At 30.8% G+C, this 27,136-nt stretch overlaps 1 protein-coding gene across 2 annotated transcripts in view; it reads right to left on the bottom strand.

Annotated features, from left to right (window-relative positions):
- Positions 1-6,073: 6,073 nt before the first annotated feature.
- Positions 6,074-27,136, bottom strand: part of LOC107436151 (speckle type BTB/POZ protein) — a 48,261-nt gene continuing 27,198 nt past the window's right edge. For both annotated transcript variants that reach the window (XM_016047741.3, XM_071181273.1), the window contains exons 2-7: positions 24,412-24,604; positions 16,757-16,904; positions 13,320-13,437; positions 11,724-11,881; positions 9,685-9,942; positions 6,074-7,208 (exon numbers count right to left, since the gene is read on the bottom strand). In XM_016047741.3, the coding sequence (XP_015903227.1) occupies positions 6,882-7,208; positions 9,685-9,942; positions 11,724-11,881; positions 13,320-13,437; positions 16,757-16,904; positions 24,412-24,596 (1,194 nt within the window). In that variant the 5' untranslated portion in view covers positions 24,597-24,604 and the 3' untranslated portion in view covers positions 6,074-6,881. The remainder of the gene's footprint in view (positions 7,209-9,684; positions 9,943-11,723; positions 11,882-13,319; positions 13,438-16,756; positions 16,905-24,411; positions 24,605-27,136) is intronic.

Genomic DNA, 27,136 nt, shown 5'->3' on the forward strand with positions numbered 1-27,136 from the left:
ATAATTTTGGTTTTAAAAAAATTCTTATACAAATTTTGAATAAAAAAAATAATCCTTACAATTTGAGGAATATTTTTATGTTAAATTCTTCAAATTTTATTAAATTTAATGTAATAAAAATATACTTTAAAGCGCAGTGTTTAAAAAAAACTTACTTAAACCCTTACCAAATATGAAGCCATAAACGTTTAAATATTTTGGGTCGCAAAATTAATTTTTAAGCAAGGAAGAAAAGCTATCAAAATAGAACAAATCACAATAGAGGAAAGCAGTTGAAAGAAACATGTGCGGGTGAGAGGGTGAAAGACGATTATTAGAAACACCTTCGAGTTTCAACCAGCAATAAAATGGGTTGTGATGTTCTGTACACCCACTTTCGTCATTTGTGATTTGTCAGATTTTGAGTTTTTGTTTTCCTTCCAGCTGTATATATTAATTTGTGACCCTAATTGTGAATACTTTTTGTCGTCATTTTAGCCTAGAATGTGGAATTATATATTAAGAACTGTCTTTACGTCCTCTACCTTCCCCTCTAAATCAATTTCAATTGACGACCATTGGGGAAAATGCACTGAAGCTTTCAGCAAGTTTAAAATTTAGCTGAACTTATGATCGAAGATTTTACAAAAAAAGTTCTAATTCTACAAATAAAGTAAACGATAAGTTTTAAAAATCGGTTAACCATACTTAGAGTTTGTTTTCATACAGATTTAAACGGCGAGTTGATTATATTAGCTTAAAAATTCGATTGAACATAATCTTTACGTAATTCCAAATCGTGATTCGAATATTGTAAAAAATGGTTCTTTTATTCAAGTGATCGAATGACCATGACGATTCTTTTTCCTTATGTATTTGGGAATATAGTTTACAAAATGGCGTCATTCTAACTATATTTTTACTTATTTATGTGTATTTTGTTTTCTCCTTTTGACAAATTATGCAGTTTACGTGCATACTTCCGGCGTTTCAAATATCACTGTTGAAGTACACCATTACATATAAGTACATAGACATTTGATTGTCTGCGATAAAAAATAAAATCTTTTTTTTAAACAAAAAATTCTTTTTTGACAGCTTTTAAATGTTTTAAAGTAACGAATATTTTTCAGGCAAGAAACATTACAGTCATAACTTTTACATCATATAAAACGGCACTTCATCAAAAAGTAAGACACTGTTGACAAAAAATTAGTGCTAAGTGCTGACTTAACATTACTAATACATAACATATCTCTCCTTCACTTTTTTTTTCCACTGATTTTGCATTCACCAAATCAGATATTTTTAGTTTCTTATATAAAGACAACAAACAAGATTCTGAAATATTCAATCGCTGAATTTCTCTTATTGGTAATTAATTCTAAAACTTCTTTCCTGAAATTTGGTTATTTGTAAAAGTTATTTGTTAATTGCTATCATAAGACAAAATCATTATAAAACAAAAATGTGTTTTTAAATAAAAGAAACCAATATAAGACTGAAAAATGGTAATTTATAGGTAATTTATTCTAAATTACCTATAAATTACCTCTTATAGGTAATTTATTCTAAAACTTCTTTCCTGAAATTCGGTTATTTGTAAAATACCATAAGATCATAGCTTAAGACAAAATCAAAATCATCATAAAACAAAAAAGTGTTCTTAAATAAAAGAAACCAATATGAAACTGAAAAATGTCCCTACATACATAATGGTATCATTTCTATCAAGTTAACATGATTTTTATTTTTATTACTTTTTTCTTAATTTTACCGTTTAATTACTTTTAATGCAATTTTTTTAAAAGTAATGTTAGAATTACAGATTATGAATTTATTTCAAATCTGCTTTTCTCCAAAAGTTCGAGTGCATGAAAATTATTTATTTCATTTTTGAAATAAAACTTACAAAATATTGCTGTTAAAAAACCTATAAAAAAAACTTTTTGGATTATTATTTTTTATTAAAAACTGTATTTTGAATGAAAAATTTGAACCCAACTATTTAGGAAAATGATTAAAGCTAAATTATGCATTTTCTAAAAACTTTTGATCCTAAATAAATAAAAGTTTGTTTGACGAAAGAAAGAAAAACAATTTTTAGGTTACAGTTATTGTTACGAACTAAAAACTATTAATTGGATTGCTACATAAAAAGCGACGTTTTTCAAATAATAATAATAAGAATAATTTTGAGTGTCAGAAATAACGCAATTTGAGCTTTTAAGTATCTAAATAATGCATTTTCAGATTCCTGTTCTGAATTTCAGTTCAAATTCTTACTTGTCTTTGATTCAAATATGATGTACAATTGGCAAAATAAACACTGGAACACACTGAAAAACTTTTGATCTAATAATCGAATCTTCACGTCCTAGGAATCAATCATCATAATTTAAAAAAGTGCTCCGGAATAGGATCCCTTAATATTAATTTTACTTTTGTTTCGCCATATCTCGAGAATTTTTTAAGAGAATCGAAAAATTTTTGCTCAGGATTATAAAATTCGTTTTTCAAAGGTTAATTCCATGCAAAAAAAATCATTGTTAATATTTATTTATTATTTTTTAATATTAGCCAAAAAAATATTTTGAAAGGTATAAATTTTTTTACATCATTTAAAACAAAGTAATTTTAAAAGATAAAATACGAAATTTGAACGAAATTGGTCGAATATTTTCTGAGAAATGGAATTTTAAAAAAGTCGAATATTTACTATCCTCCATATTTTGAAGATAAGGAATCCAAATCCGACAAAAAAAGGTATGTTTATTCAGAGAATGTACCTTTATGTGATTTCGTAACTTAAAAATATCATCTGGCTTTATTAATTAGCATATTTGTGATCTCACCTCTAAACCATTAAGATTGAGTCCTAGTACATGAAGATCCGATAATTAAATCAAAAGATATTCAGCGTTTTCAGTTCTTTTTCTACTTAATGTACAAAAAAAGACACTCTTTTGAATTGCAAAATAGTTTTCTGTAGAAGTTCGGAAGTTGCAACAACAAAATCATATTAAACAAAAACTTCTAACAATAATCACGTTTCTCAGCAATGGAAGTCAATTTGAGATCATTGAATACTAAAATTAATTACATAATAAATAAATGAACATAAAAGTATAAATTAAAACTCATTTGTATAAATATAACTTGTGCTTTTTATCTTGACGCTCGGATCGATTAAATAAACTTTCACTAACTTGAGATATCGTTCTATTTAATTATTTATTTATTCTTCGTAGCAACTTTTTTTAACTTCACGGTGACCTTAAAAGTTTCAGCAGATTTGTCTAAACTTTTATCATCATGTATATTGTTAATGTAGTTTTTATCGCACTTAAAATTGCTTTTAATTTCAGTTTTAATTTTAAAATAATTAAATGATTAACTCTAGCTTTCAAATATTAATAATAAGATTTTGTAACAATAGAGTAAACAGCTCCATCTTTTTTAAAGTTGGCATTTTTTACATCAAATCGTCTCTTAGTATTATTTCCAGATTAATGCTTTACACGTTTGTGAAGTTTTAATTAAGTAACAGCTAATTGAAAGTATGGCCTACATAGGACGTGCTTTCTTTTTTTTCTTTCTTTTATCACAAATGGTCTTATAGTCAGCTTTATTTCTGGAAAATTTGGAAATGTGGCTTATTATTATATTGCCCCAACCGTTTAATATAATGGATCATATGCTGTATTGGGAAACACAGCGTTTAAGTCATTGAGCTGTCTTGTGAAGAACTGGAGCTTAAAGCTCATCCAGCTCCTATCGTTGGACACTAGTTTGCCTGAGAAATAAAGGTGGCCGTTGAGCTATTATTAACCAAATAGCCACCAACCTACCCTTTGTCTACAAACTGTGTAGCTTTAACCTCCATGACCTTCTTGGTCAGAAACTGGATGTTGTAGGAGAATATTTTAGAAAATGTTGTGTTGTTCGTTTTAAGTAACGTTGTGTAGAGAAAACGCCCCTTGATGTCAGTTTTCTTCTGAGTATTTATTGATAAAAGTTTCAACTTTTTTTTATTTCCTATGAGCTGCACAATCAGTCTTCCCGATGAGCAGACCTAGTGCGTTCTCCAGAAGTGGTATCCACTCTTTCAGGACCACCACAATGGGTGAGATACCGTTGGCCATGTTAATTTGCACGTCTAGTTTCTGCCACATTAGATGGTAGCACCGAGACTCTATTTGGATGCTAAAGTGCACTAGGAATTTAATTTTACCGGAAATGCCAAGAGCCAATAAGGCACTCCAGGGATCTTTTACATGCCACATAATCTTACGACATGGCCGCTGAGTATTTTCTGCATCCCGAAAATCCGGTGTCTGGGCCGGGGATCGAACCCGCAGACTTGGGCTTTGAAGGCTGACGACAAACCAATTGCGCCACCCAGGCACCTTTACCAGCCTAATCATACGTAAAAAAAACTTTACGTGTAGCAAGAAACTTTACGTGTAGTTTAGTAATGCACAACCTATTCATGGTTTTGACATATATTGGCAGAAAACTTCAGAAGATATTGTATTGTTAATTTTAAAAACGTTGCTTTGAAAATACGCCACATAAAGTTAGCATTTATCTTAGTATTCATTGATAAGAGCTTCAACCTGTACTTAATTAAACAATTCTATGTGTAACAGAAACTAATACATAGCCTATTCATGGTTTTGACATATTGGCAGAAAACTTCAAAAATGTTGTGTTGTAAATTTAAAAAAAACGTTGTGTTTAGAATACGCCACATAAAGTTAGCATTTATCTGAGTATTTATTCATAAGAATTTCAACCTATACTTAATTAAACAATTCTTTGTGTAACAGAAATTAGTTTAGCGATACACAACCTATTCATGGTTTTAACATATCGGCAGAAAACTTTAGAAAACGTTGTGTTGTAAGTTTAAAAAACGTTGTGTTGAGAATACGCCACGTAAGTTTAGCTTTTATCTAAATATTCATTAATATGAGTTTCAACCTATACTTATTAAGCAATTCTTTATGTAACAGAAACTAGTTTAGAAATACACAACCTATGTATGGTTTTGACATACTGGCAAGAAACTTTAGAAAATGTGTTGTAAATTCTAAAAACGTTGTGTTGAGACTACGACACATGAATTTAGTTTTTATCTGAATATTCATTGATATGAGTTTCAACCTATACTTTTAAAAACTATTTTTTCAAAATGTATATGCTTTTAAGTTATGTAAAAGTTTTTATCTTAATTAATTTATTTATTGTTGAAAATTTCGTAGCGATGCTTTCCCTCGATCAACTAGAGTTTCAATACTTAATAACAAAGAGATATGCATTGATTCAGAATATTTTCAGAAACTTGTAACAAATAGTTGTATTTCAATGTACATAATAACATTTTAACAACAGACATATATGTTTTATGTACAGAAACATGTTCGCTTAATATAGCGAGATAAACATTGTGCTGGCACAATTGAACAGCAGATTCAGCCTACAATTTCTAAAACAAAAACCATCACCAAATTATTTTAGAATGACTTCATCAACGGAATGTAGAAAATTAACTTTAACCACACATAACCTTCTTACCAAGGTGTATGATATGGAAAGCATTCTGGATCCTACTAAGTTGATGCCATTTAAAAACACTGTAAAAATCTTCCAAAAAAATTGTGTTAAACATTGTTATGTTTACTGTATTAAAAAAAGTTAAAAAATATGATATCTCATGTTGTCTGTTAAGAAAGACCTACGAATAAATATTTTGTTGCTAGAGAAATATCTACTCTTTATAAAGTTTGTGTAAATACCATAGTTCTGTAAAATAAAAATTAGTAGCTGCACGTGAACAAATAAAATAATGTACTGATTTTAATAATAGTATAAAAAGTTTCAATCAAATTTTTAGTTGAAAATGTAAAATGCATAGAAAAAAAATTAAGGTCAAAATTACCTGAATATGATAACATTTAACGTGTTTCTGGCAAAATTAACAATAAAATTTGATTTTGTAATATGTGACTAAATTTGCCAATGGGGTGAAATATGGAAATTTTATCATGATACTTTAGAGCATGGCATAAAAACCATTTATTCGGTTAAATTTTCTTTTCACTTTTAAATTTTTTACTAAATGTAAACCGGTAAACCATTACCATATGAACAGAATAATTATCAAATGAATGGTTTAAATACCGTATATTTTAGTTTCATTACCCAGAATTATGATTTTTTTACTAAAAATGCCATTACCATACAATGCGATAATATTACCAGATTTTTTTTATCAGTGAATATCAAATTGTTTGCGACAAATATAATACACTTTACAATTGCAACTAGTTTAATAAAATTTGTAATAGAATTTATTCAAATTCAGGTTTGTATTGCACCCAGCTCAAAATGTCAAATTTGTTAAGCAAAATTTTTAAATTTTAGTTCGAGTGCCATGTATTCGAAATATATGAATATGAAACGAATTTGCAAGAAAATATACGATGAAAAGTTTAATTATTTAATTTTGCAAAAGTTCATAACAAAATTGAAATTGGTTACCAGACATCCTAAACAACAAAAACGTATAATCCCGTTTATAGGTAAAAATTGGAACAATTTATGTAACCCAGGCTAACATTACTTTTATTATACACAGCCTAATACTTTCCACTGCTTTAAATCTCATTTCTGAAAAAGAAATTTTTAAAAAAATTTCTTCAATTTATGGTCAGAATAAAAAAAAACTATTGTAGTTTTTCGTTGGTTGAAACTTTTTAAACTATCAATATATGTAATTTTGCAAAATCTTCATTTTTTTTTTTAAATTTTACTAAGTAATGCTTTGGTATTTCGTGTTTTTAAAAAAAGGCTGGATAAGTTTCTATCCATAACAAAGCTACAAATCACCTTTAAGGTTAACTCTCGGCCAGAGTTTTGCTTCTTCTGTATAACTTCATTCGAGTTGATTTGGTGAATCGACCTGGTTTTTTCTCAGCTTCTGGTGTGGACCCTTCAGTTGTGGTAGATGGTGAAGGTGTTGGCGAATCAGCTCCGCTTTCTGGAATAGAAGCTACTTTTTCTGTGAGCAATGATGCGGCTTCTTGGCTAGGTAAAGTCATGAGAGACATTCTTCTGAATCTGTTGGGTGAGCCAACTTTTCGGAAGTCGACGCTTGAGGGATCGGCTTGGTAAGCGAGTGCATTCATAATAACGTGATCTGGTACTACGCCTAAAGGATGGACCTACAAAAATTAGTATAGTTATAAAAATGTAATTATGCTAACTACTAAACTGAATAACGGGATTTTCTCTTAAAAATTTGTAATTTACTTACAACTTAGAAATTATAATTAATTCAGCGATGAGTGGTATATACCTGTGCTCGAATCGGCTCAATGAGATAGCTTTGGTTAAATTTAAGCATAATTACATTTTTAACACTATACTTATTTTTATAGGTCTATCTTTTGGGCTTAGTACCAGATCACATTACTATGAATGCATTCGATTCATAGTAATGTGATCAATCATCTTGGCAAGTGAGTGCATTCGTAGTAATGTGATCTGGTAATACGCCTAATAGATAGCCCTATAAAATTTAGTATAGTGTTGTTGAAAATGTAATTACGCTTACTACTAAACTAAATAGCAGGATTTTCGCATAGAGAAATATTATTACTTCAGTCATGAATGGCATAATTCCTGTGCTTGAATCAGCTGAATGAGTTAACTTTAACTTCTTAGGAGTCAGCTTGGTTAACGAGTGCATTCAGAATAGTGTGATCTGTTACTACGTATTGAAATTAGTGTAGAGATTGTGATCGCTATTAAACGAAGATAAAGTTTTTAACATGGAAAATATATATAATTTGTTCAGTCATGACTGGCATATTCCTGTGCTTGAATCAGCTGAATGAGTTAACTTTAACTTCTTAGGAGTCAGCTTGGTTAGCGAGTGCATTCAGAATAGTGTGATCTGTTACTACGTATTAAAATTAGTATAGAGATTGTGATCGCTATTGAACCGAAGATAAAGTTTTCAACATAGAAAATATATATAATTTGTTCAATCGTGACTGGCATATTCCTGTGCTTGAATCAGCTGAATGAGTTAACTTTAACTTCTTAGGAGTCAGCTTGGTTAGCGAGTGCATTCAGAATAGTGTGATCTGTTACTACGTATTAAAATTAGTATAGAGATTGTGATCGCTATTGAACCGAAGATAAAGTTTTCAACATAGAAAATATATATAATTTGTTCAATCGTGACTGGCATATTCCTGTGCTTGAATCAGCTGAATGAGTTAACTTTAACTTCTTAGGAGTCAGCTTGGTTAGCGAGTGCATTCAGAATAGTGTGATCTGTTACTACGTATTAAAATTAGTATAGAGATTGTGATCGCTATTGAACCGAAGATAAAGTTTTTAACATAGAAAATATATATAATTTGTTCAATCATGACTGGCATATTCCTGTGCTTGAATCAGCTGAATGAGTTAACTTTAACTTCTTAGGAATCGGCTTGGTTAGCGACTATATTCAGAATAGTGTGATCTGGTACTACGTATTAAAATTATTATAGTAATTGTGATCGCTATCGAACCGAAGATAAAGTTTTTAACATAGAAAATATATATAATTTGTTCAGTCATGACTGGCATATTCCTGTGCTTGAATCAGCTGAATGAGTCAACTTTAACTTTTTAGGAATCAACTTGGTTAACAATTTTTTTTTCATATTAAATTTCGCAAAATTTTCGCATTTAACATCTATTTACAACTTCATAAAAATTCCAAAACAACAGAGAAATATTTCTTAAGGCGTACTGTTACGTTTCTACACAGAGAAAAAAAAGTGTGGTAAAAAAAACCAGAATATAGTAAAATTTCCCGTTATTCTAGTTCTATGAGAACACCAAAAAGCTAATTTTTACCGAGCTGCTTTGGTAAATATTTTGGTTGATTGTCGTGTTATGGACATGGAAAATATATCAATAAGACACTATATAGGACCTTCGGTCCTATACACTACTTCAACTATATCAAGGCAAATGTCCGAATAAAGATCTTCTTGTGGACAATCACTATTCTGTTGTAAGATGGCCAAACAAGTAAATATGGTTTCATAATATGCGATAAAATTTGGTAATTATTAACCATTAAACCAATTTAATTTGGTAATTATTAACTAAAAAAATCATTTATTCGATTAATTTTACTTTTAGGTCTTGCATTTTTTACTGAATATGTGATGATAAGAACTAAAACTTTGAAAACTAGAATTTCGGTAAACCGTTTCAATATGAACGGACAACTTACCAAATCAATGGTCCAATTACCGTATATTTTGTTATTACTTGATTCGCGTCTGTTTTTGAGCGTTTGAAACATGTCGACTGTTATTTCCAATTTCTATATTTCTTAAGCGAATGAAGTTTTTAATCTAGTAATATCTTACCTCTTCAGTTTCTTGGCATTATTTATTTAACCGTAAATTTTGGGGTTTTTTTTAACCAGAAGTTATTACCATAAAGTAGGGTAAATTTACCAGATTTTTTTTTCTCCGTGTGCCTTTTCCAATGTTGCCAAGTAAAAGTGAAACAGACTAAAGAATTGTTTAAGGTTGCGGTAAATTTGTGTGGTTGAAGGTACAATATGGTTCTATGTTGAACCGATTTCTTAGAGAGTGTGTGATAATGTAAGATAATGATAGTGACCTCTCTCATCAGGACTCCAGCGGGTATCTTGTAAAATTCTATACATTCCAGAAAATTAGACATAACATCCCTAAGATCGGAGCCTGGTTCAGCATCACAGAACCTCCGACTCCAGTGAGCTGCGGCCTGGAATTTGACGAGCTCGTCTGCTTGAAGTTCTTCACGAGAAAGAATCAAGCGAACAACATGCTCTGGCAGTAAGGCGAAGGATCCCAAGCTCAGAACGTCATCTCCATGAGAATCGACGAACTCAAGGACCTAAAGCATAAAATTAACATTGACATGTGGTTGCTTCTTAAAACAGAGATTTTTTTTTTATTGGAACATGAAGAAAAAAATCATTGAAAAAAAGCATGGACATCAGAGCTGTTGTTAAAAGGATGTGTACTTGGATAACACGTCGGTGATGATCATTTTTTTTTTTTTTTGTTCTTATTTATTATTTTCGGGTCTGGTACAAGGACCTAAACCATTGAACAGTGTGTTGTCCAATTTTTGAATTAACAAATTTCAAANAACGACCCTAATTGGAACATGAAGAAAAAAAATCATTGAAAAAAAGCATGGACATCAGAGGTGTTGTTAAAAGGATGTGTACTTGGATAACGCGTCGGTGATGATCATTTTTTGTTCTTATTTATTATTTTCGGGTCTGGTACAAGGACCTAAACCATTGAACAGTGTGTTGTCCAATTTTTGAATTAACAAATTTCAAAAAATTCCATGCATTTAAGTTTCTATTTCTAGAACTATTGGATCAATTCCATACGAAATTTGTATTATCATTTAAAATTACCTATTTTAAAACATTACAAAAAGTTAAATTTCTTACAAATAAAAACTATTTTCGACCATTACTTAGTTAAATAACAAAAATAATGAATTACTTTTAAAAATTACTTTTTAATGAAATTATCTTTCGATAACTTCAAAAATTTCTGATTTGCTAAATAGCTCCAGCGACATATGGAAAAAGTAAAAACTAACAATAAAGGGTTCAAACTTTTGACCACACTCCCGACTTAACTATTGTAACTATATTTTCCAGATTATAGTGTGGCGTAACTACCACTAATAATATTAAATATCAACTCAGTAGTACGTCAAGACACGTTAACTTCATTCCGTTTATTTGTACTTTTTGATGGATGAAGGTTGTAAGCATTAAAGTCGTAAGCATTAAAGGAATATAATTTTCGACTATGTCAACCTTCATCAATCGAAAGGTACCTCTAGAAAGATGAAGGTTACAACGCGTTTTGAACATGTGCTTGATGAAAAGGGAACACATTGAGCATATGTTATGATTCAACAATGGTTTGCTTCTGCAGATTGTGTTTTGTTCTTTATGTGTGCTATTTTTTTTTTAACCAGAGGTTGACATACTAAATTTTTATATTGCAGTTTTTTTTCATTATGGTCCGGGTAAGGTATTACCAAGTTCAATTGTTGACACTGGTCAACTTGAACGGACTCGTTGTGGGTCTGAACACAATGGGCTGTATTTGGATCTGAACAGAATCATTCTATGTGAGTCTGAACAGAATGGACTCTATGTGGGTCCGAGTAAAATGGACTTTATGTGAGTCTGAACAGAGTGAATTCTATATGGTCTGAACGGAATAGACTCTATATGGGTCTGAACGGAATTTACTCTGTGTGGGTCTGAACAGAATGCATTCTATGTGGGTCTGAGTAGAATGGTTTCTATATAGGTCTGAACAGAATGGATTCTATGTAGCTCAGAACGGAATAGACTCAATTGGAGTCTGAATAAAATAGATTCTATGTGGGTCTGAACAGAATGGATTCTATGTGGGTCTGAACGGAATGGTCTCAGATGAGGTCTGAACAGAATGGATTCTTTGTGGTCTTTGTGGATCTGAACGGAATGGACTCTATGTGGGCCTGAACAGAACCATCACTTGTATGTGGGTTTTAGTAACTTTAATTGTGACCTATGTATAATTGTAACTTTAATTGTGACCTAATTGTGACTCTGTATAACTATGTATTGTTCAATGTTTGGTATTGCTTACCTTTTGGACTAAAGATTTTGTGCACTTGTATTGTATATATTTTTCAGCTGAAGCGAGCAAGGCGCATACCGTATCTACATTGATACAAACTTGAACAAATCCCATACATGCTTTTCGCAGCTCATCTAAACCATAGTAATCTGCAGCATTCATTAAACCTGAAAATTAATTAGAGTATGGTGAAAATAATTACAATACATAAATAATAGAGATTTATTTGCCTGTCTTAATGTAGAAAAAAAGTATAAATATTATTCTCTGGGGGTAATACATATACAACTTATTATTATTACTAGTTTCTGGCCAAAAGAAGTAGAAAAATTCAGTGATAAATTGAAACATGAGGACGTAATGACACAAAAATTTTATAACTAACTTCAAGCGTATGATGTTATTCAGATAAAAAGTTTGTCAGAGTAATATGTCAAAGAAAAAGCTTGTTAATATCTCAAAGTTTAGTGATAGTGCGTTATTATAATAACTGTAGTAAAATGTAGAAAGGAAACTGGTTAAGAAAGTTGTGATCTGGTTTAACCTTGATGTCTGAGAATAAAATTCCCAAACTAATTAACACTTGCACAATTCTTTTTTTCAATCAAATTTACTCAATCTTTAATTCCAATTTCCTCATTTTTTATAGATTTATGCAGACATCTCTGAAGTCCCAACTTCTTGTTGATCGAAATATGGAAGGCATCATCATCAGTTTCAAATAACTTCAGAGTTAGTGTATAGTTTAGGGCTTGAATGATTTCAGAATAGTTTTTCAATAAAAAAAAGGTATGTAGTGTTTTTCAACTCTTTATTTAGTTGCAAATATATTTTGCAAAGACCATAAAAAGCAAGAAATTGGTCGTGACCCAAATACGAGCTTATTACACACCAACATGTACCATCAAGTTGTTTTCTAAAACGCCCATGTCTTATTTTATGTTAAGGGAAACTAACGATAGTCCTTTGTTACCTTGGAGCAAGTTTTTTTCCCTGTTTACAATGCAAAATTAACATTTCCGAAGTCTACATTTTCTCTAAGAAATAAAAATTTTTCATTTGGCTTTACATATAATCAGCTACTGTAAATAAATTACAGTTTACAAGAACTTGAGGTGTTTTTAGGTTTTTTTTAAAATGATAATGTAGATGTGAAGTTTATTTGAAGTTGACTTCAAAAGCAACTTCAAAAATTATAACAAATCTTATATATTGAGGTTGATGGAAATCTACCTTAGAACAACCAGCTTAAAGAAAAGTTTTTTGAAGCTACAGATTACTTTTTTAATACGTCAAGCAAATAAGTATATTCGAAGTGTGAATAATTTCACCTAATTTTAATTTAAAGTACTGCCGAGGTTGATTTTATTAGGTGTAAATGTGGTTGAAATTGAGATTTATTGATGAGGTTATTTTTGGTGCAAAACATAACCACATTTTCTACCTCAACTATATGTTTTATCACTGATCAACCTCAAAAACATCTTATTTTTTTTTGTAAGGAACAATTTTTTAAACTTTCGATCGCTTAGGGGGTATTCAAATTTCTTAGAAATATGATTTTTTTTAAATTAAAGAAAAATATCGAACATTATACCACCTTACCAAGTAGGGTTCTAGCTTGTAATGTCACACATCCTGTATGAATGTATTCAATTAACTGCCGAAAGACATCTGGCTCGAATTCTTCTACGATAAGGGTTTGATGGCCACCCATTGGAACCTAAAAAGCAAAATTTTCTTGATAGTCATAATTTTAATCAAATCCAAATATTGGAGGTACAAAATGGAATCCCATTAAACCTGAATGATTTAATAATATGGAATCCCAGTATTTCGCGAAATTTACAAATTTTGCCAAAGTATTCTCATATTAAAGACTCCCTCCATTGATCAGTAACACAATTACAAACTAAATATGAATTAACGACCCTAATTTCAACTACCTCCATTGATCAGTAACAGAATTGCAAACTAAATATGAATTAACGACCCTAATTTTAACTACCTCCATTGATCTGTAACACAATTACAAACTAAATATGAGTTAACGACCCTAATTTTAACTACCTCCATTGATCAGTAACAGAATTGCAAACTAAATATGAGTTCTCAGCCCTAATACTTACTACGTCCATTGATCAGTAACACAATTGTAATCTAATTATGAATTAGCGACCTTAACTTTAACCTCCTCCATTAATCAGTAAAAGATATTCGACCCTGATTTCAACTACGTCCAGTATATCAGTGGCACAATTACGTATATCAGTAGCACAATTACAAACTAAATATGAATTAACGACCCTAATTTTAACTACCTCCATTGATCAGTAACAGAATTGCAAACTAAATATGAGTTTTCAGCCCTAATACTTACTACGTCCATTGATCAGTAACACAATTGCAATCTAATTATGAATTAACGACCCTAATTTCAACCACCTCCATTAATCAGTAAAATATATTCGACCCTAATTTCAACTACACCCAGTATATCAGTAGCACAATTACGTATATCAGTAGCACAATTACAAACTAAATATGAATTAACAACCCTAATTGTAACAACGTCCATTGATCAATAACGCTATTGCAAACAAAATATGAATTTACTACCCTAATTTTGACTACGGTCATTCAACTACCTACATTGATCAGCAACAGAATTGCAAACTAAATATGAGTTAACTACCCTAATTTTAACCATGTCCATTAATCAGTAGCACAATTACAAGCTAAATATGAATTAACGACCCTAATTTTAACTACCTCCATTGATCAGTAACAGAATTGCAAACTAAATATGAATTAACGATCCTAATTTTAACTACCTCCATTGATCAGTAACAGAATTGCAAACTAAATACGAATTAACGACCCTAATTTTAACTACCTCCATTGATCAGTAACACAATTACAAACTAAATATGAATTAACCACCCTAGTTTTAACTACCTCCATTGATCAGTAACAGAATTGCAAACTAAATATGAGTTTTCAGCCCTAATACTTACTACGTCCATTGATCAGTAACACAATTGCAATCTAATTATGAATTAGCGACCTTAATTTTAACATCCTCCATTAATCAGTAAAAGATATTCGACCCTGATTTCAACTACGTCCAGTATATCAGTGGCACAATTACGTATATCAGTAGCACAATTACAAACTAAATATGAATTAACAACCCTAATTTCAGCAACGTCCATTGATCAATGACGCAATTACAAACAAAATATGAATTTACTACCCTAATTTTGACTACGGTCATTCAACTACCTACATTGATCAGCAACAGAATTGCAAACTAAATATGAATTAACTACCCTAATTTTAACCATGTCCATTAATCAGTAGCACAATTACAAGCTAAATATGAATTAACGACCCTAATTTTAACTACGTCATTGATTCGAAACACAATTGCAATCTAATTATGAATTAACAACCCGAATTTCAACTACGTTTATTGATCAGTAACACAATTATAAACAAAATATGAATTTACGACCCTAATTTTAACTACGTCCATTGATCAGCAACACAATTGCAAACAAAATATGAATTTGCGACCCTAATTTTTCTTACCATTTACACACAATGGTGTATCAAATTTGTAACATAATAATTTTTATCTAAATAATTCCAAGAAACTGAAGTGGTTTGATATTACTTATTAAAAAAACTTCATTCGTTTCAAAAATATACACATTGGAAATGACAGTCGATTTGTTTCAAACGCTCAAAAATAGACGCCCATTTTCTAGACTTGCCAGACGTGAATGGGCAGAAACAAAATTGATTTGAAATATAAAATAAGAATTGCCAACGAAAAATGGAAAATAAAGATAAGAAACAAATGTAAAAAAATCTCGGTAGCCGAGAGAGAATAAAAATTAACATGAAAAAAGCTGAACAAGAAAAACCACTGTGAGCTGAGAATGGCAAACCAAGGTAAAATGCATTTACACGCGCTACGGAAAGGTGGTGAGGAACTTATGTCGTTCACAAGGAAATCAGCATTCATACGAATAAAACAAGATTTTAGAGCATCAAAATGAGCTGATGTGACTGGATTTGAAATAACTTTGTTGTCGAAGTCGAATTTATGCCCAAGATCTCAACAATGTGTATCAAATGATGATTTCTCGTATTCTTGATAAGGAACATATCCATCTTGTTCCTTAAGTCTAGCTTGTTCCTTAAATTTTAAAGTGCGTCTAGTTGGCCTTAGGCTGCACTGACAAGAAATGTGGTGCATGCCTAAGCGATTATCAAAACTAATAGGATGTTTAAAGGATTGAATTTGCCGACTGTTATTCTTGAAACATATTGCTGTATATTATTGAAACAGCCATTTTTATTTTTTTTATTCTAAAATTTTTGCAGAAAATAGCTTGACGCTCTAAAGCATCGTGATTTTATTAAAATTGGAACATGCACTGATTTGAATTTCCATTTCCAAATTACGGTAAAATAGTCTTTTTATCCGATTAACCATAAAGTTAATGGTTAGGAATATTTCTTTACCTTCATGGATTTGAAACCGTTTACTACAGGTACGGTTAAAAATCCGTGAATACAAAACTATACGAATTTGCAACCATTTACAACTTAAAAACAAAACTTAAATGGGTGTTGGAGTTCTGTGGTTGCTGTTCCATTTATGTGTGAATATATTCTAATAATCTAGGGTCACTGATTGAAGGATGCATTAATACTAGAAACTTTTCATGTATTAAAAGAATGGAAGAATATTGTGGTATCAACTTTGGTTCAGATTGACAGATTAACCCTCTCAGCAACAGTATGTACCCAGCCGCACGGATCAAAATGGATTCATAAGTCAGACATAGTTGGCATGGATAGAATTCTGGTTGTTAAACCATATTAGGTATAAAAAAAACAATCAATAAACGCTTTTCTCATACTTCACAGTTTGAAAATCCTCTTTTTTTTCGGTTATTTGACTGTTTTGGTTGAATACGGTAAAATAACAAGTAAATAACAAGAAATTATTTGCAAATATTAATTACCTGAGATAGTTGAATGTTGAGAATAGGTTCGCTGCTACGTTTCAGGAACATTTTTAATTTTGTTTCTTTTGTTGACTCCCTTTTTTTTGCTAGTGCTTCTTTTGAAGGTGTTTGCTGCTGTTGCCCATACAAGATCTTATGGAAAACTCTGAAAAAATATCCTATATTAAAAATTCAATCGAAGAACTTTTATTTTAAAATATTATTACTAAAAACTATTTGCGTATTTATAACTACACAAAAATCTAAAATATGATTTAGGTATTCTTGACTTTTTGGGATAGGTTCAGTTTTGTAAAGCTTTGAGAACTCATAATTTGTGAAAGTTAGAACCTGATTTTATTAAAATCTTAAACTCAAGTGGCCTTAAAAGAGTCTTGATGAAAGATACATTTCGGGAAATTGGGAAAAATTTACTCTAAGTTTTGAGAGGTTCTGTTTTTAAAAAAATCTTTTTCAGGAGTTAAAAAAACAAGTGAATCAACGTATCAGTTAGTTAATGTGAAGGAATGAATAAATAAAAAAATTACAGTGTTGTGTAGTTCTGGAAAATAATCCTTTCAATGAGTTGAAAAATAAGTGAACCAATGTTAATCATTGTCAAGGAATCAATAAATAAACGAATGGAAGTATTAGCAGATAAAAAAATTAATGATATACCTAACTGATAAATAAGATAATCAACGAATGAGCAAATTAATTAATCAGTAAAGTAATGAATTGAAGAATGAATTAATCAGCAAAATAATGAACTGAAGAATGAATTAATCAGCAAAATAATGAATTGTGGAATTAATTAATCAATGAATCAGTGTATAGAAAAATTAATAAATTAGAGGGGTGGTTCCCAGTTTTTTTCGGCTACGGTACCCTAAATTATATACCTTTTTTGTCGGAACCCCGATTTAATAAATAAAGTTCCTGTAAGTAATTGTAAACTTTGTAATCTATAAAAGACCATTTTCAAAAAATTTAATTAGAGGAATGAAGATTTTTCATTATTTTATAATTAATAATCTTAAATTAGGTTTTATGTCCGATGCTATATATTGTCTAGTTACGAATTTGTTTTTGATGTATACACATAGCTAAATATAAATAAAATGAAACAAATTATGGTTTACTTCGAAATGAAAACTTAAAAAAGCTGTTATGAGCGTTGAAACGTTGTAAACGTTGAATAAATACTTTTTATATATATTTTTTTCGAACAAGTAAGAGGTTTATATCGATGTCATTAAAATGATTTTTTAAGTGTTGTTTTTTACCAAATATAAGAAGTAGAAAAAAAAATTAGACTGTTTTTTGTTAATGAGTAGTTTGAGAAAGTATTAAAAATTGCCATTTGGCAATGGGGGGGGGTTTGAATCCCCTAAACTCCTCCCTTGCCTACGTCCCAGTGAAGATTTCTAATCCTTTTATTATTAATAATCTAAAATTATGTTTTCTGTCAAGCAGTTGAATTTGCTGTTCTTGTGTGTTGTTAGTCCAGTTATGAATTTATTTTTGGTGTAAATACATAGCTGAAAATAAATAAGATAAGTCAAATTATGGTTTGCTTTGAAATAAAAACTTAAAAGAATTACTATAAACGTTGAAAATGGTTATTAGGGTAACATATTTCTTTATTAAAGAATTTAATTATTTTGATTTTAAAAGTGCAATAGGTAGTACTAAAGCAATATTTTTATGAGTGCTTGTTATATTCATAATAATATGTTATTCAATATGTTGTCATTAGAAATATTACATTTTTTCATTCAAAATGTGTCATTTCTACATTATTTGGAAGAAAGAGACGGGACACGACACTATAACGACATAAACCCATATTTGTTAAAATTAATAGGAGGTAGGGCCTCCTTTGGCTGCGATCACAGCTTCAACCCTTCTGGGCATGCTTTCCACCAAATTAGCCATAGTGGCAAGAGGAATTTCCTTCCAAATGCTTAACAGGAAATTCCATAGTTCATGCTTGCTTTTGGGGAGTGGTGTGCAGGTCCTCAACCGACGGTCCAATTCGTCCCAGAGATGTTCAATTGGGTTAAGATCAGGGCTCTGCGCCGGTCACTCCATGCGTTTAACGTTGTTGTTCACATACCAATCAAGAGTCCTCCTTGCAACATGAGATCTTGCGTTGTCGTCTTGATATAAGCAATCATCCATACCGTATGTTGACCACAAGTCAGGAAGGACATGATTGTCGAGAATATCACAGTATCCATCGGCATTCATCATACCATCATACCAGTGGCTCAGCCCCATAGCAGGAGAAACAGGCCCATACCATCAATCCTCCTCCACCAAACTTTACAGTTGTCCCGTCATTTTTTCCAGATAGTGTATTTTATTTGCATTTTACGTGAAGTGATTTCATGGAGCAATTGAATGATTAAATAAACTGTGAATTATAGATTGGTTCTAAATGTAATTCTAGATTTCAAAACTCATCACTGGTTATAAAAAGTACTAACTCGTGGAACCTCTTTAATTCTTCCACGAAACCCTAGGGTTACCTGAACCATTATTTGAGAACCGCTGAATTAGAGAATCAGTAAAACGAAAAAATCTCTGATTTGTTTAATTTGCTGCTTCAATGAATAACTCTTTTACTAGTTAATTGATTGTTTGATCCACAGATTTGTAGATCTATTAACTGATTTGTAGACTCGCTCAGTGTTAGATTCTATTTAATTGATTTATTGATTCGCTCATTAACTGATGTGGTAATTCATTGATTCGTTTGTATGGATCCATAAATTTAATAATCTCTCATAAACCTATTAGTTTTTAGATTTATTTGGTATTTCAGTTACTAGTAAAAACGGATACTCACTGAAACATTGCGGTAAACGGACGAGATAAAATTTTACTTAGTGTCCATCCCGAATTCCGCAGTTAAAACGCGAAACTAGTGCTTATAGACATTTAGAATTTTTAGTAGAAACTGCACATAAAGTAAAATTTTGGATATATATGATCGTGCATGTAAGACGTAAATACCTTTTTTTTAAAAAAAAGAATAGAAAAGAAAAATAATAAGCTTTTTTAAAGACCAGTGCAATTTATATTTAATTCCTTAGCATAATAGAAATTCAACTTTCTAGCAATTATTTAAAAAAATTAGTTTTTTTTTTAATTCTTAGAACTATTTGCGACAAGTAATTAAATCTGGTTTAATATATATGTCACAAGACAGAATTCTAAAAAGTTTTGTAAAGATTAAGAAAGTATTTAAAAAAATATTTCTTTTAGTAACGTTACGATGTTTCAATAAAGGGAATTAAAAAGTCTTACAGCTGTTCTTCTGTTCCTCCTACTCAGTTAATAAGTTTAAGTACTACCCAGTTTCATTTCCATACGTAATTAAAATCCAATTTTTTCGCAATATCTTTTCCATCTCTCTCAGAATCGTTTACTCGCTCTGAATCTATAAATCATCCAAAGAATAAAAATGCAAATTTTTTCTTTAGAAAGAGTATTAAGCAGGAGACACAATATCCTCTTTGAACGCAGAGAGCCGAAACTGAAATTTCTTGATTTAATGAAAAACATGTTTAAAAATACAAGAAGAAGAACTTTTCGTCTTTCACAACGCGATAAAACGATTTGCCTGTAGCGTCGTTGAAAAGACGATTTGAATGAAAAGAAAAGCAAAATCTCTTTTCCTCATCTTATTTCTCATTGATTTAAAAAGAAAATCCAGGAATAGAAACAATTTCGTGAAAGAGAAAATTCTCATGTTTTTTTCATGCTCCTCTTTCTTTCTCTATTTGTCACTGGATTTGGAGATACCTTGCCGCTTCTCTTGCTTTTAACATTAATCGAAAAGCTATTTTGCGCCATTTACTTTCTACTTAATGAAACAAGCTTCCGGGCTTGAAGGATAGATTGAAACCTCTCTCTCTCTCTCTGTATTAGGCGTGACTGCTTTAAACAGAAAAGTAAATTTTTACTTATAAATATGTTCTGCACTATTAAACACCCTTTCATCTTACAGATGGAAGTTCTTTATAAAATGACACATAGAAAATCGATACAAAGAAAATCTTCGCAGGAGCCCGACTGGGTTCGAAAAATGTTTTTTTTTAAATTTTTTTTGGGGGTTTTAATTTTATCTGCAGTAAACAGGTTCTAGAATTATAAGTCTAATATCTGTAGTCCTAAAATTGTAAATCTAAGGTAAAATTTGAAAATTTATGAAATTTTTTTTTTTCAAAATAAGGGCAAATTTTACCCTTAAAAAAAATTAATATCCCGCTAACAGATATACAATAAAGTATAACAGAAAATTTCAAAAAAGAAAAGAATGAAAACAGTGAAAATAATGAAAAATATAATGATAACAACCGAAGCTAACGTCATCAGGGTGTACTAGCCCGGAAGTCATGGGAATACAAAACCTTTTCTATCGAAAGAGCATGACAAATGTCTAAAATTTGCTCTCTCTGTACCCTAAAGGTTTTGCAAGAAGTACAGGAAGAGAGAGGGGGAAAAATACAAAAACAAAATACAAAAGCAAAATACGTAAACTAATCACTAAAGAAGAAATCATTTACAAAAAATCTACTTAAAAATATTCTTTTGCTGAAACAAAAGCACACTACGTTCTGAAAATTCTTAACCAAACTGAAATTTCTCTTTTTATTACAATAAACTGTGTTCTTGACGTTGATTCGAATTACACTTGAACAAGATTATTATGTTACAAATTGATTATTATGTTACAAATTCGAATTACACTCGATAATCATTGGCCTTTTGTAAATTATGTCAGGAAAATGCGCCTTTCGTTTGACAAGAGAGGACCGAAGGGTGAAAGTTCATCTTCGTTCAGAACCCCATGGATAGATGGCAGCATCATCATTCGCGCGGCCACTTTCCTAATTTAGACGTAGATCTGAAGGGGAAGAAAATTTCTCCAGATTCCTTTATCCATGGTACTGTTCAGCGACTAACCACAGGACTTTCGATCTCACAGATTTTACAAGCATGCACTCGATAGGTCTTAACGGAGTTGAGAACCGAAGTTCGATTCTCTAACCATTGGGCTACCACGGCCCACAATAAACTGCGATTTTTACTGTAATTTTCTTTCAATCAGTAGCAAGTTCACCTGTGATTTCAGCTAAAATCTTTAAAAATATTTGTAATATGCAATGAAATTAAGCTAATATTATATTATTTAATATTGTTTTTTTAATTTTTTGAAGGAAAAAAAATCAAACATTCTTACTTAAATTAAAGCACGATTAAAATAATAAGTTCACACTATGACCTTAAGTTTTAGTTCAAAACATTCATATTTCAAAATATATTTACAGTGTTTTAGATATTTATCTAATGAATTTTTTTATAATGTTCGTAAGCGTAAGCGATCCTAAACTTTAAGAACAAAATGGTCTTAAACTTTAAAAACAAAAACTTCAACATAAAATATGTAATTTAGTGTCAATTAAAATTCTGACAAATACTTTATTATGTTCAAAAAAAAATTTAAAGAATTAATTTTTTCTTATTGCTCGCGACTTAAATTAAAAAACAGAAAAATAAGCGGTTACGAAACAAATATATATATATANTTATTATTTATATTTATTATTATTATTTATTATTATTTGTATTTACTATTATTATTATTAATATTTTGTATTAAGTTACAAAACATTAATTATTGATATTTTGTAAATTAGTATCCATGCTTGAAGTATCTTTGTACAGAATTTCAATGCAAAAAAATAGTTTTATTAATAATCATGTTGTTTCTAATGACACTTGGACAAGCTAAGCTCACCAGCAATTGGCTTTTTGCGAATTAAGTCAGGAAGGTGTGCTTTTCGTTTGACAAGGAACCACCGCAAGGGTGAAAGTATGTTTTAGCTCAGAACCTCACGGCATGGTAACAGCACTCAATCATAAGACCACTTCCTTTGGCCATAACTCGATTTCATTTCGAGGTACCTTTTGATAGGTGGAAGTTGACATAGTCGGTAACTACTATTTCTAAATTGATAATGGAAATCGCTCTATTTATTTTGGGAGTACATGAGATGCCGACCGGTCTGTGTAGGGGACAGGGAACTGTTTTTGCATCAGAAAGGTCCTGGATTCGAATCCCGGGCAAGGCATGGATGTTTCTTTCACTCTCTATGTGTTCTATGTCCTTTCCCCTTTGTGTGTGAATGTGACCCGCCCTATAAACGGGAATGGCGTGGCAGAAGTCGAATTCCTGGCCGTAGATGGCGCCACTGAAAAACGGGAACAATCGCACCTCCACTGCCTAAACAGGCATACGACAAAAAAAAAAAGTACATGAGATTTAAAGAAAAAAATGCCGAGTATGTAATAACGTTATCAGTTCTTCGTTTACAAACGCTGCGCATAGCAACTTGGGCTCAGAGTTGGTTCAACTTTTATGTTTCAGCCTAGAATCCCAAGTGGTGCCTAATGCATGAGTCTTTCTTGAAGTGAATCCCGGTCTTCCCGGACCAGATCATGATTCTTTAATAACTTGGCTACCACGGACTATACATACTCATAAGAAGAACTTTGCAAAATTATTATTTCTCATTATGTCTCTGTTGTGTTATGCTAAGCAACCCATCTGTGATAAACTTACTGAATGGTTTACAAACATTTTTTATGAGTTTGACTAACATAAATGCGTTATTTTACAATAAACAAATAGCTTTACAAAACGCCATTCGTGGGTTTTTTCCTTTGAGTAATGTTTTTCTTTTCTTTCTTTATTTTATTCATTTATTTTATTTTTATTTATAAAATAGAATGAAAAAAGCGTTTCAATAATGAATGGAGTCCATTTAGAATAGCGTCCATCCACTCCTCGAAAAGAAATTAAAAAGAGATATTATTTTTAATCGTAAAGAGACGAAAAAGAATTTTATTTTTTAAAAAGAAGATCTTTTTCGTTTCAAAAATAATGAAGATAAAGAAAACTTTTAATATAAATACGTTAGCAATCCTGAATGTTTAGGAATTTAAATACGTTTTAACAAGAATTCCAAATATATACCACGTGTTTCGCAAACATCACCTCTTATATAGATATTTTTAGAATCCATTATAAAAAGTGATCTCAATAGACGCATAAGAGGGGTAAATTAAGTGAGAAAGAAATAAAAATGCTATCGAAATCTAACGAATCCCACGTAAGGTAAAGGAACATAGATTTCCAAAAATGTGCCCCCTTTTTTTTGTAAACATCTTCCTTTATATAAATATTTTTAGAATCCATTGCAAAAAGTGATGTCAATAGACACATAAGAGGAGTAAATTAAGCGAGAAAGAAACGAAAATGCTATCAAAATCTAACGAATTCTTCGTAAGGAAAAGTAACTTAAAAACATAAAAACCAGTTGGATTTCCTGATGAAATTTTGAGGCATTTCTAAAAATCACAATTACTCTTTGTCTTTTTCTATGTTCTGGGTTTTAATCCATGACTTCCTTCGTAAGAATTCATTAGATTTCAATAGTGTTTTCTTTAAAATTATTTCCCAGCCTTCAATGCATATGCGTTATTTTTGACAAGAAATGCATATGCGTTATTTTGACAAGATTCGAAAATATATATTAAGGGGGGTGATTAGAGAATACTCTGTGCATTTAAATTTGAATCCATATTCCGAATGTTACCTGCTTCTGGCTGCCAAGACTGCTTTGACTGCACAAACGGGTTCACGTGTATCTCCAACCAGAAATGTTACGTCACAGAGTTCTGGCATGCTGGCAAGAAACTTCATGTCCTCAGCTAATCCGGTCTTGTTTTCAAACACCGAATAGTCTTCTGTTTCTTCACCCTCACCCGATTCATCGGCCATCGTCAGTGCTAAAAAGAAAAAGTAAATTGGTAAAAAATATATTAAAAAAACAATAGAATTTTTTAATGTGGTAATATAATAATGTAATACAGATTTTCAAGAATTCAGTTGCGTGAGCTCTTATTGTACAAGAGGAGCCAAACTCAGAGCACTTTCAATCATATTCTTTAATATATAGTTTCAGAATCCTTTTCATAAACGAAGTAAAGAATAGTATAAACACGAGTAAACAAAATAAAAATTAAGGAAGGAAAAAAACCTTTAACGAAATTTAATGAATAACTACTTAAAAAAAGGGGGGAGTTGGAACTTTATAATCTGTTTGATTTCTTGAGGAAGGAGAAAAAAGTTTATAAGTATTAGAATCAACTCCAAGTTTTACCAATCACTCAAGCTGATTTTATTATTTTTCATCCCATCTTCCTCACTAGTAATTTTGCGGACTTTGATTTTGTTTTCCTCTCTTAAATATTACCCTCATGTAAGTACTTTTTTTGACAGGAATTAATATATATATATATATATAGCACAATAAAAACAAAACCGAACAAAAACGGAAACAAAAAGAAAACGGAAGTAAGGTAATAGTAGATAATATCAAGCGCTAAAGCTGCTNTGACTGTTTTGTACAGTTAAAAAATTTAATTGAACTTCAAAATGTCATTTTCTTGGCCTGTCCTAAACAATGTTTCCAATAATAACTAGCTTCAAAACTTCCCATGCATTTTTCAATATCTAATTTTTTTATATCAACCGGTGTAAGCATTTCTAGAATATACGCAGAGAGTATTATTTACAAAAACTTCGTTTTGAATAATTTTTTCTGTCAATAATTTGTTTGTCCCAAGAAAATCTTTCATTTTCCTGGCTACTTCTATTTAGTGGTTTATAACCAAAATAGATAGAGTCAGCAATTAATATCTTATGTTAATAGATTGATTAGATACCCTCCTATATGAACATGTTGCATGAATAAAGAACCAATTTTCTGGTTCAAAATCTATTTCAAAAATTTTTTCAAGATGAGTAGGATTTTGTGTTGTTATTTTCCTGACTTCTTGATATCATTACTAACATAAACTACATAGATTTATCTGAGTTATTTTAAGAAATCCTGATTTTTTCTGCAGAATGTAAGCGTCTTAGGCCAAAATATTAAATTAAAGTAAAGTTATATGCTATAAAATGGCGAATTTGTCATTATCCTGGCTGTCATTTTCTAGGCTTATGAATTCCAGGACATTGAAGTGTTGCTAAAATTTTTTTAACTGCTAATACAATGAGGAGGAAAAGCAAATATTAACCTAATACGAAGTTTATGTATGTTTGTAATATGGTTGGATGTAATCAAAGTTATTTATTTATTTAATGATTAATTATTATACACAATTTTATTTTGTACATATTAGCAAAAAAAAAATTTTTGATTCTTTTTACAGAGGATAAAAAGAATTAATTTAAACAATTTATAGTCCATGGATTATGGATATCTTTATATATAAGAAAAGAGTGGAATGATAACTCATAGCCAATCACAGCAGACTTCTGGTTAGTAACTCACAAAACAGCCAATCAAAGTTGAGAACGCATGGGCGTGTAAAGGTAATAATTTTTAATAATGCTGTCTGCAGAAATGTTACAACTAAACTTATCAGCTAAATCTTGTTGCGATTTTTATTTTGTATTGAATGTGTGAAATATATTGAACAGAGTTTACTTTAAAATACTTATATCTTTTATAAAAACTGGATCGCCGTTAATATCTTAGGAGATATCAACAGCGACATAGGGCTGAACATAATTTGAATATCCTGAGATTTAGGTGCACCGAATTCTCTAATAGCAGTTAGATACTGCCTAAATTTATCATCAATAGAATCTGTGTACTTCCATCACCACATAAATTCGGCGAAATACGAATCGAAAATTGCGTCTGTGGTACCGGATTGGCGATGACATTTTTTTCTTAAGTCCCTTCTTATGACTGCCCACATACCTTCTATCTTATCGACCAGAAGAAAAAGTAATCTTACCAGCCGGTATCCAACTTAGAACTAGCGGACCTCTGAAATCACATATACCGTTGAACATTTAAAAATAACGCTAAAATCTAAACCAATCAGAATCACGTTTGGGTTTCAACATCGCCCAGCTTGGTGATCAACCGTGATCGCAACTTGGTGAGAATCAAGGGGCACCCCAAATATAGTCAACCCGAGTTAGGTTCTGCCACGTGTGTTTTGAATACGGAGATTAATCTCCGGCTAATGCTCTATAGTAATGTGTTAAATAATATTGCATCCTCGCTTTATATAAGTTTATATTATTGTTTGTATTAAAATTGCTTTACATAAAATGCTGATAACAAGGATCTCTGACTTATTACAATCCTATCATTTCTCTCTATGTGATGTTGGTGCAGAAAAATTGCCAGCTAATCTCCAAGAAAACGACTTTAATTTTATTCGCGAAAAATGTAATTGCGTAGCAGTTATCGGGGTTGGCGAGCGGAGCCCTCTGGTATATTATATATATATATA

Source organism: Parasteatoda tepidariorum, chromosome 5, assembly GCF_043381705.1.
Source record: "Parasteatoda tepidariorum isolate YZ-2023 chromosome 5, CAS_Ptep_4.0, whole genome shotgun sequence".
Classification (NCBI taxonomy): Eukaryota; Metazoa; Arthropoda; class Arachnida; order Araneae; family Theridiidae; genus Parasteatoda; species Parasteatoda tepidariorum.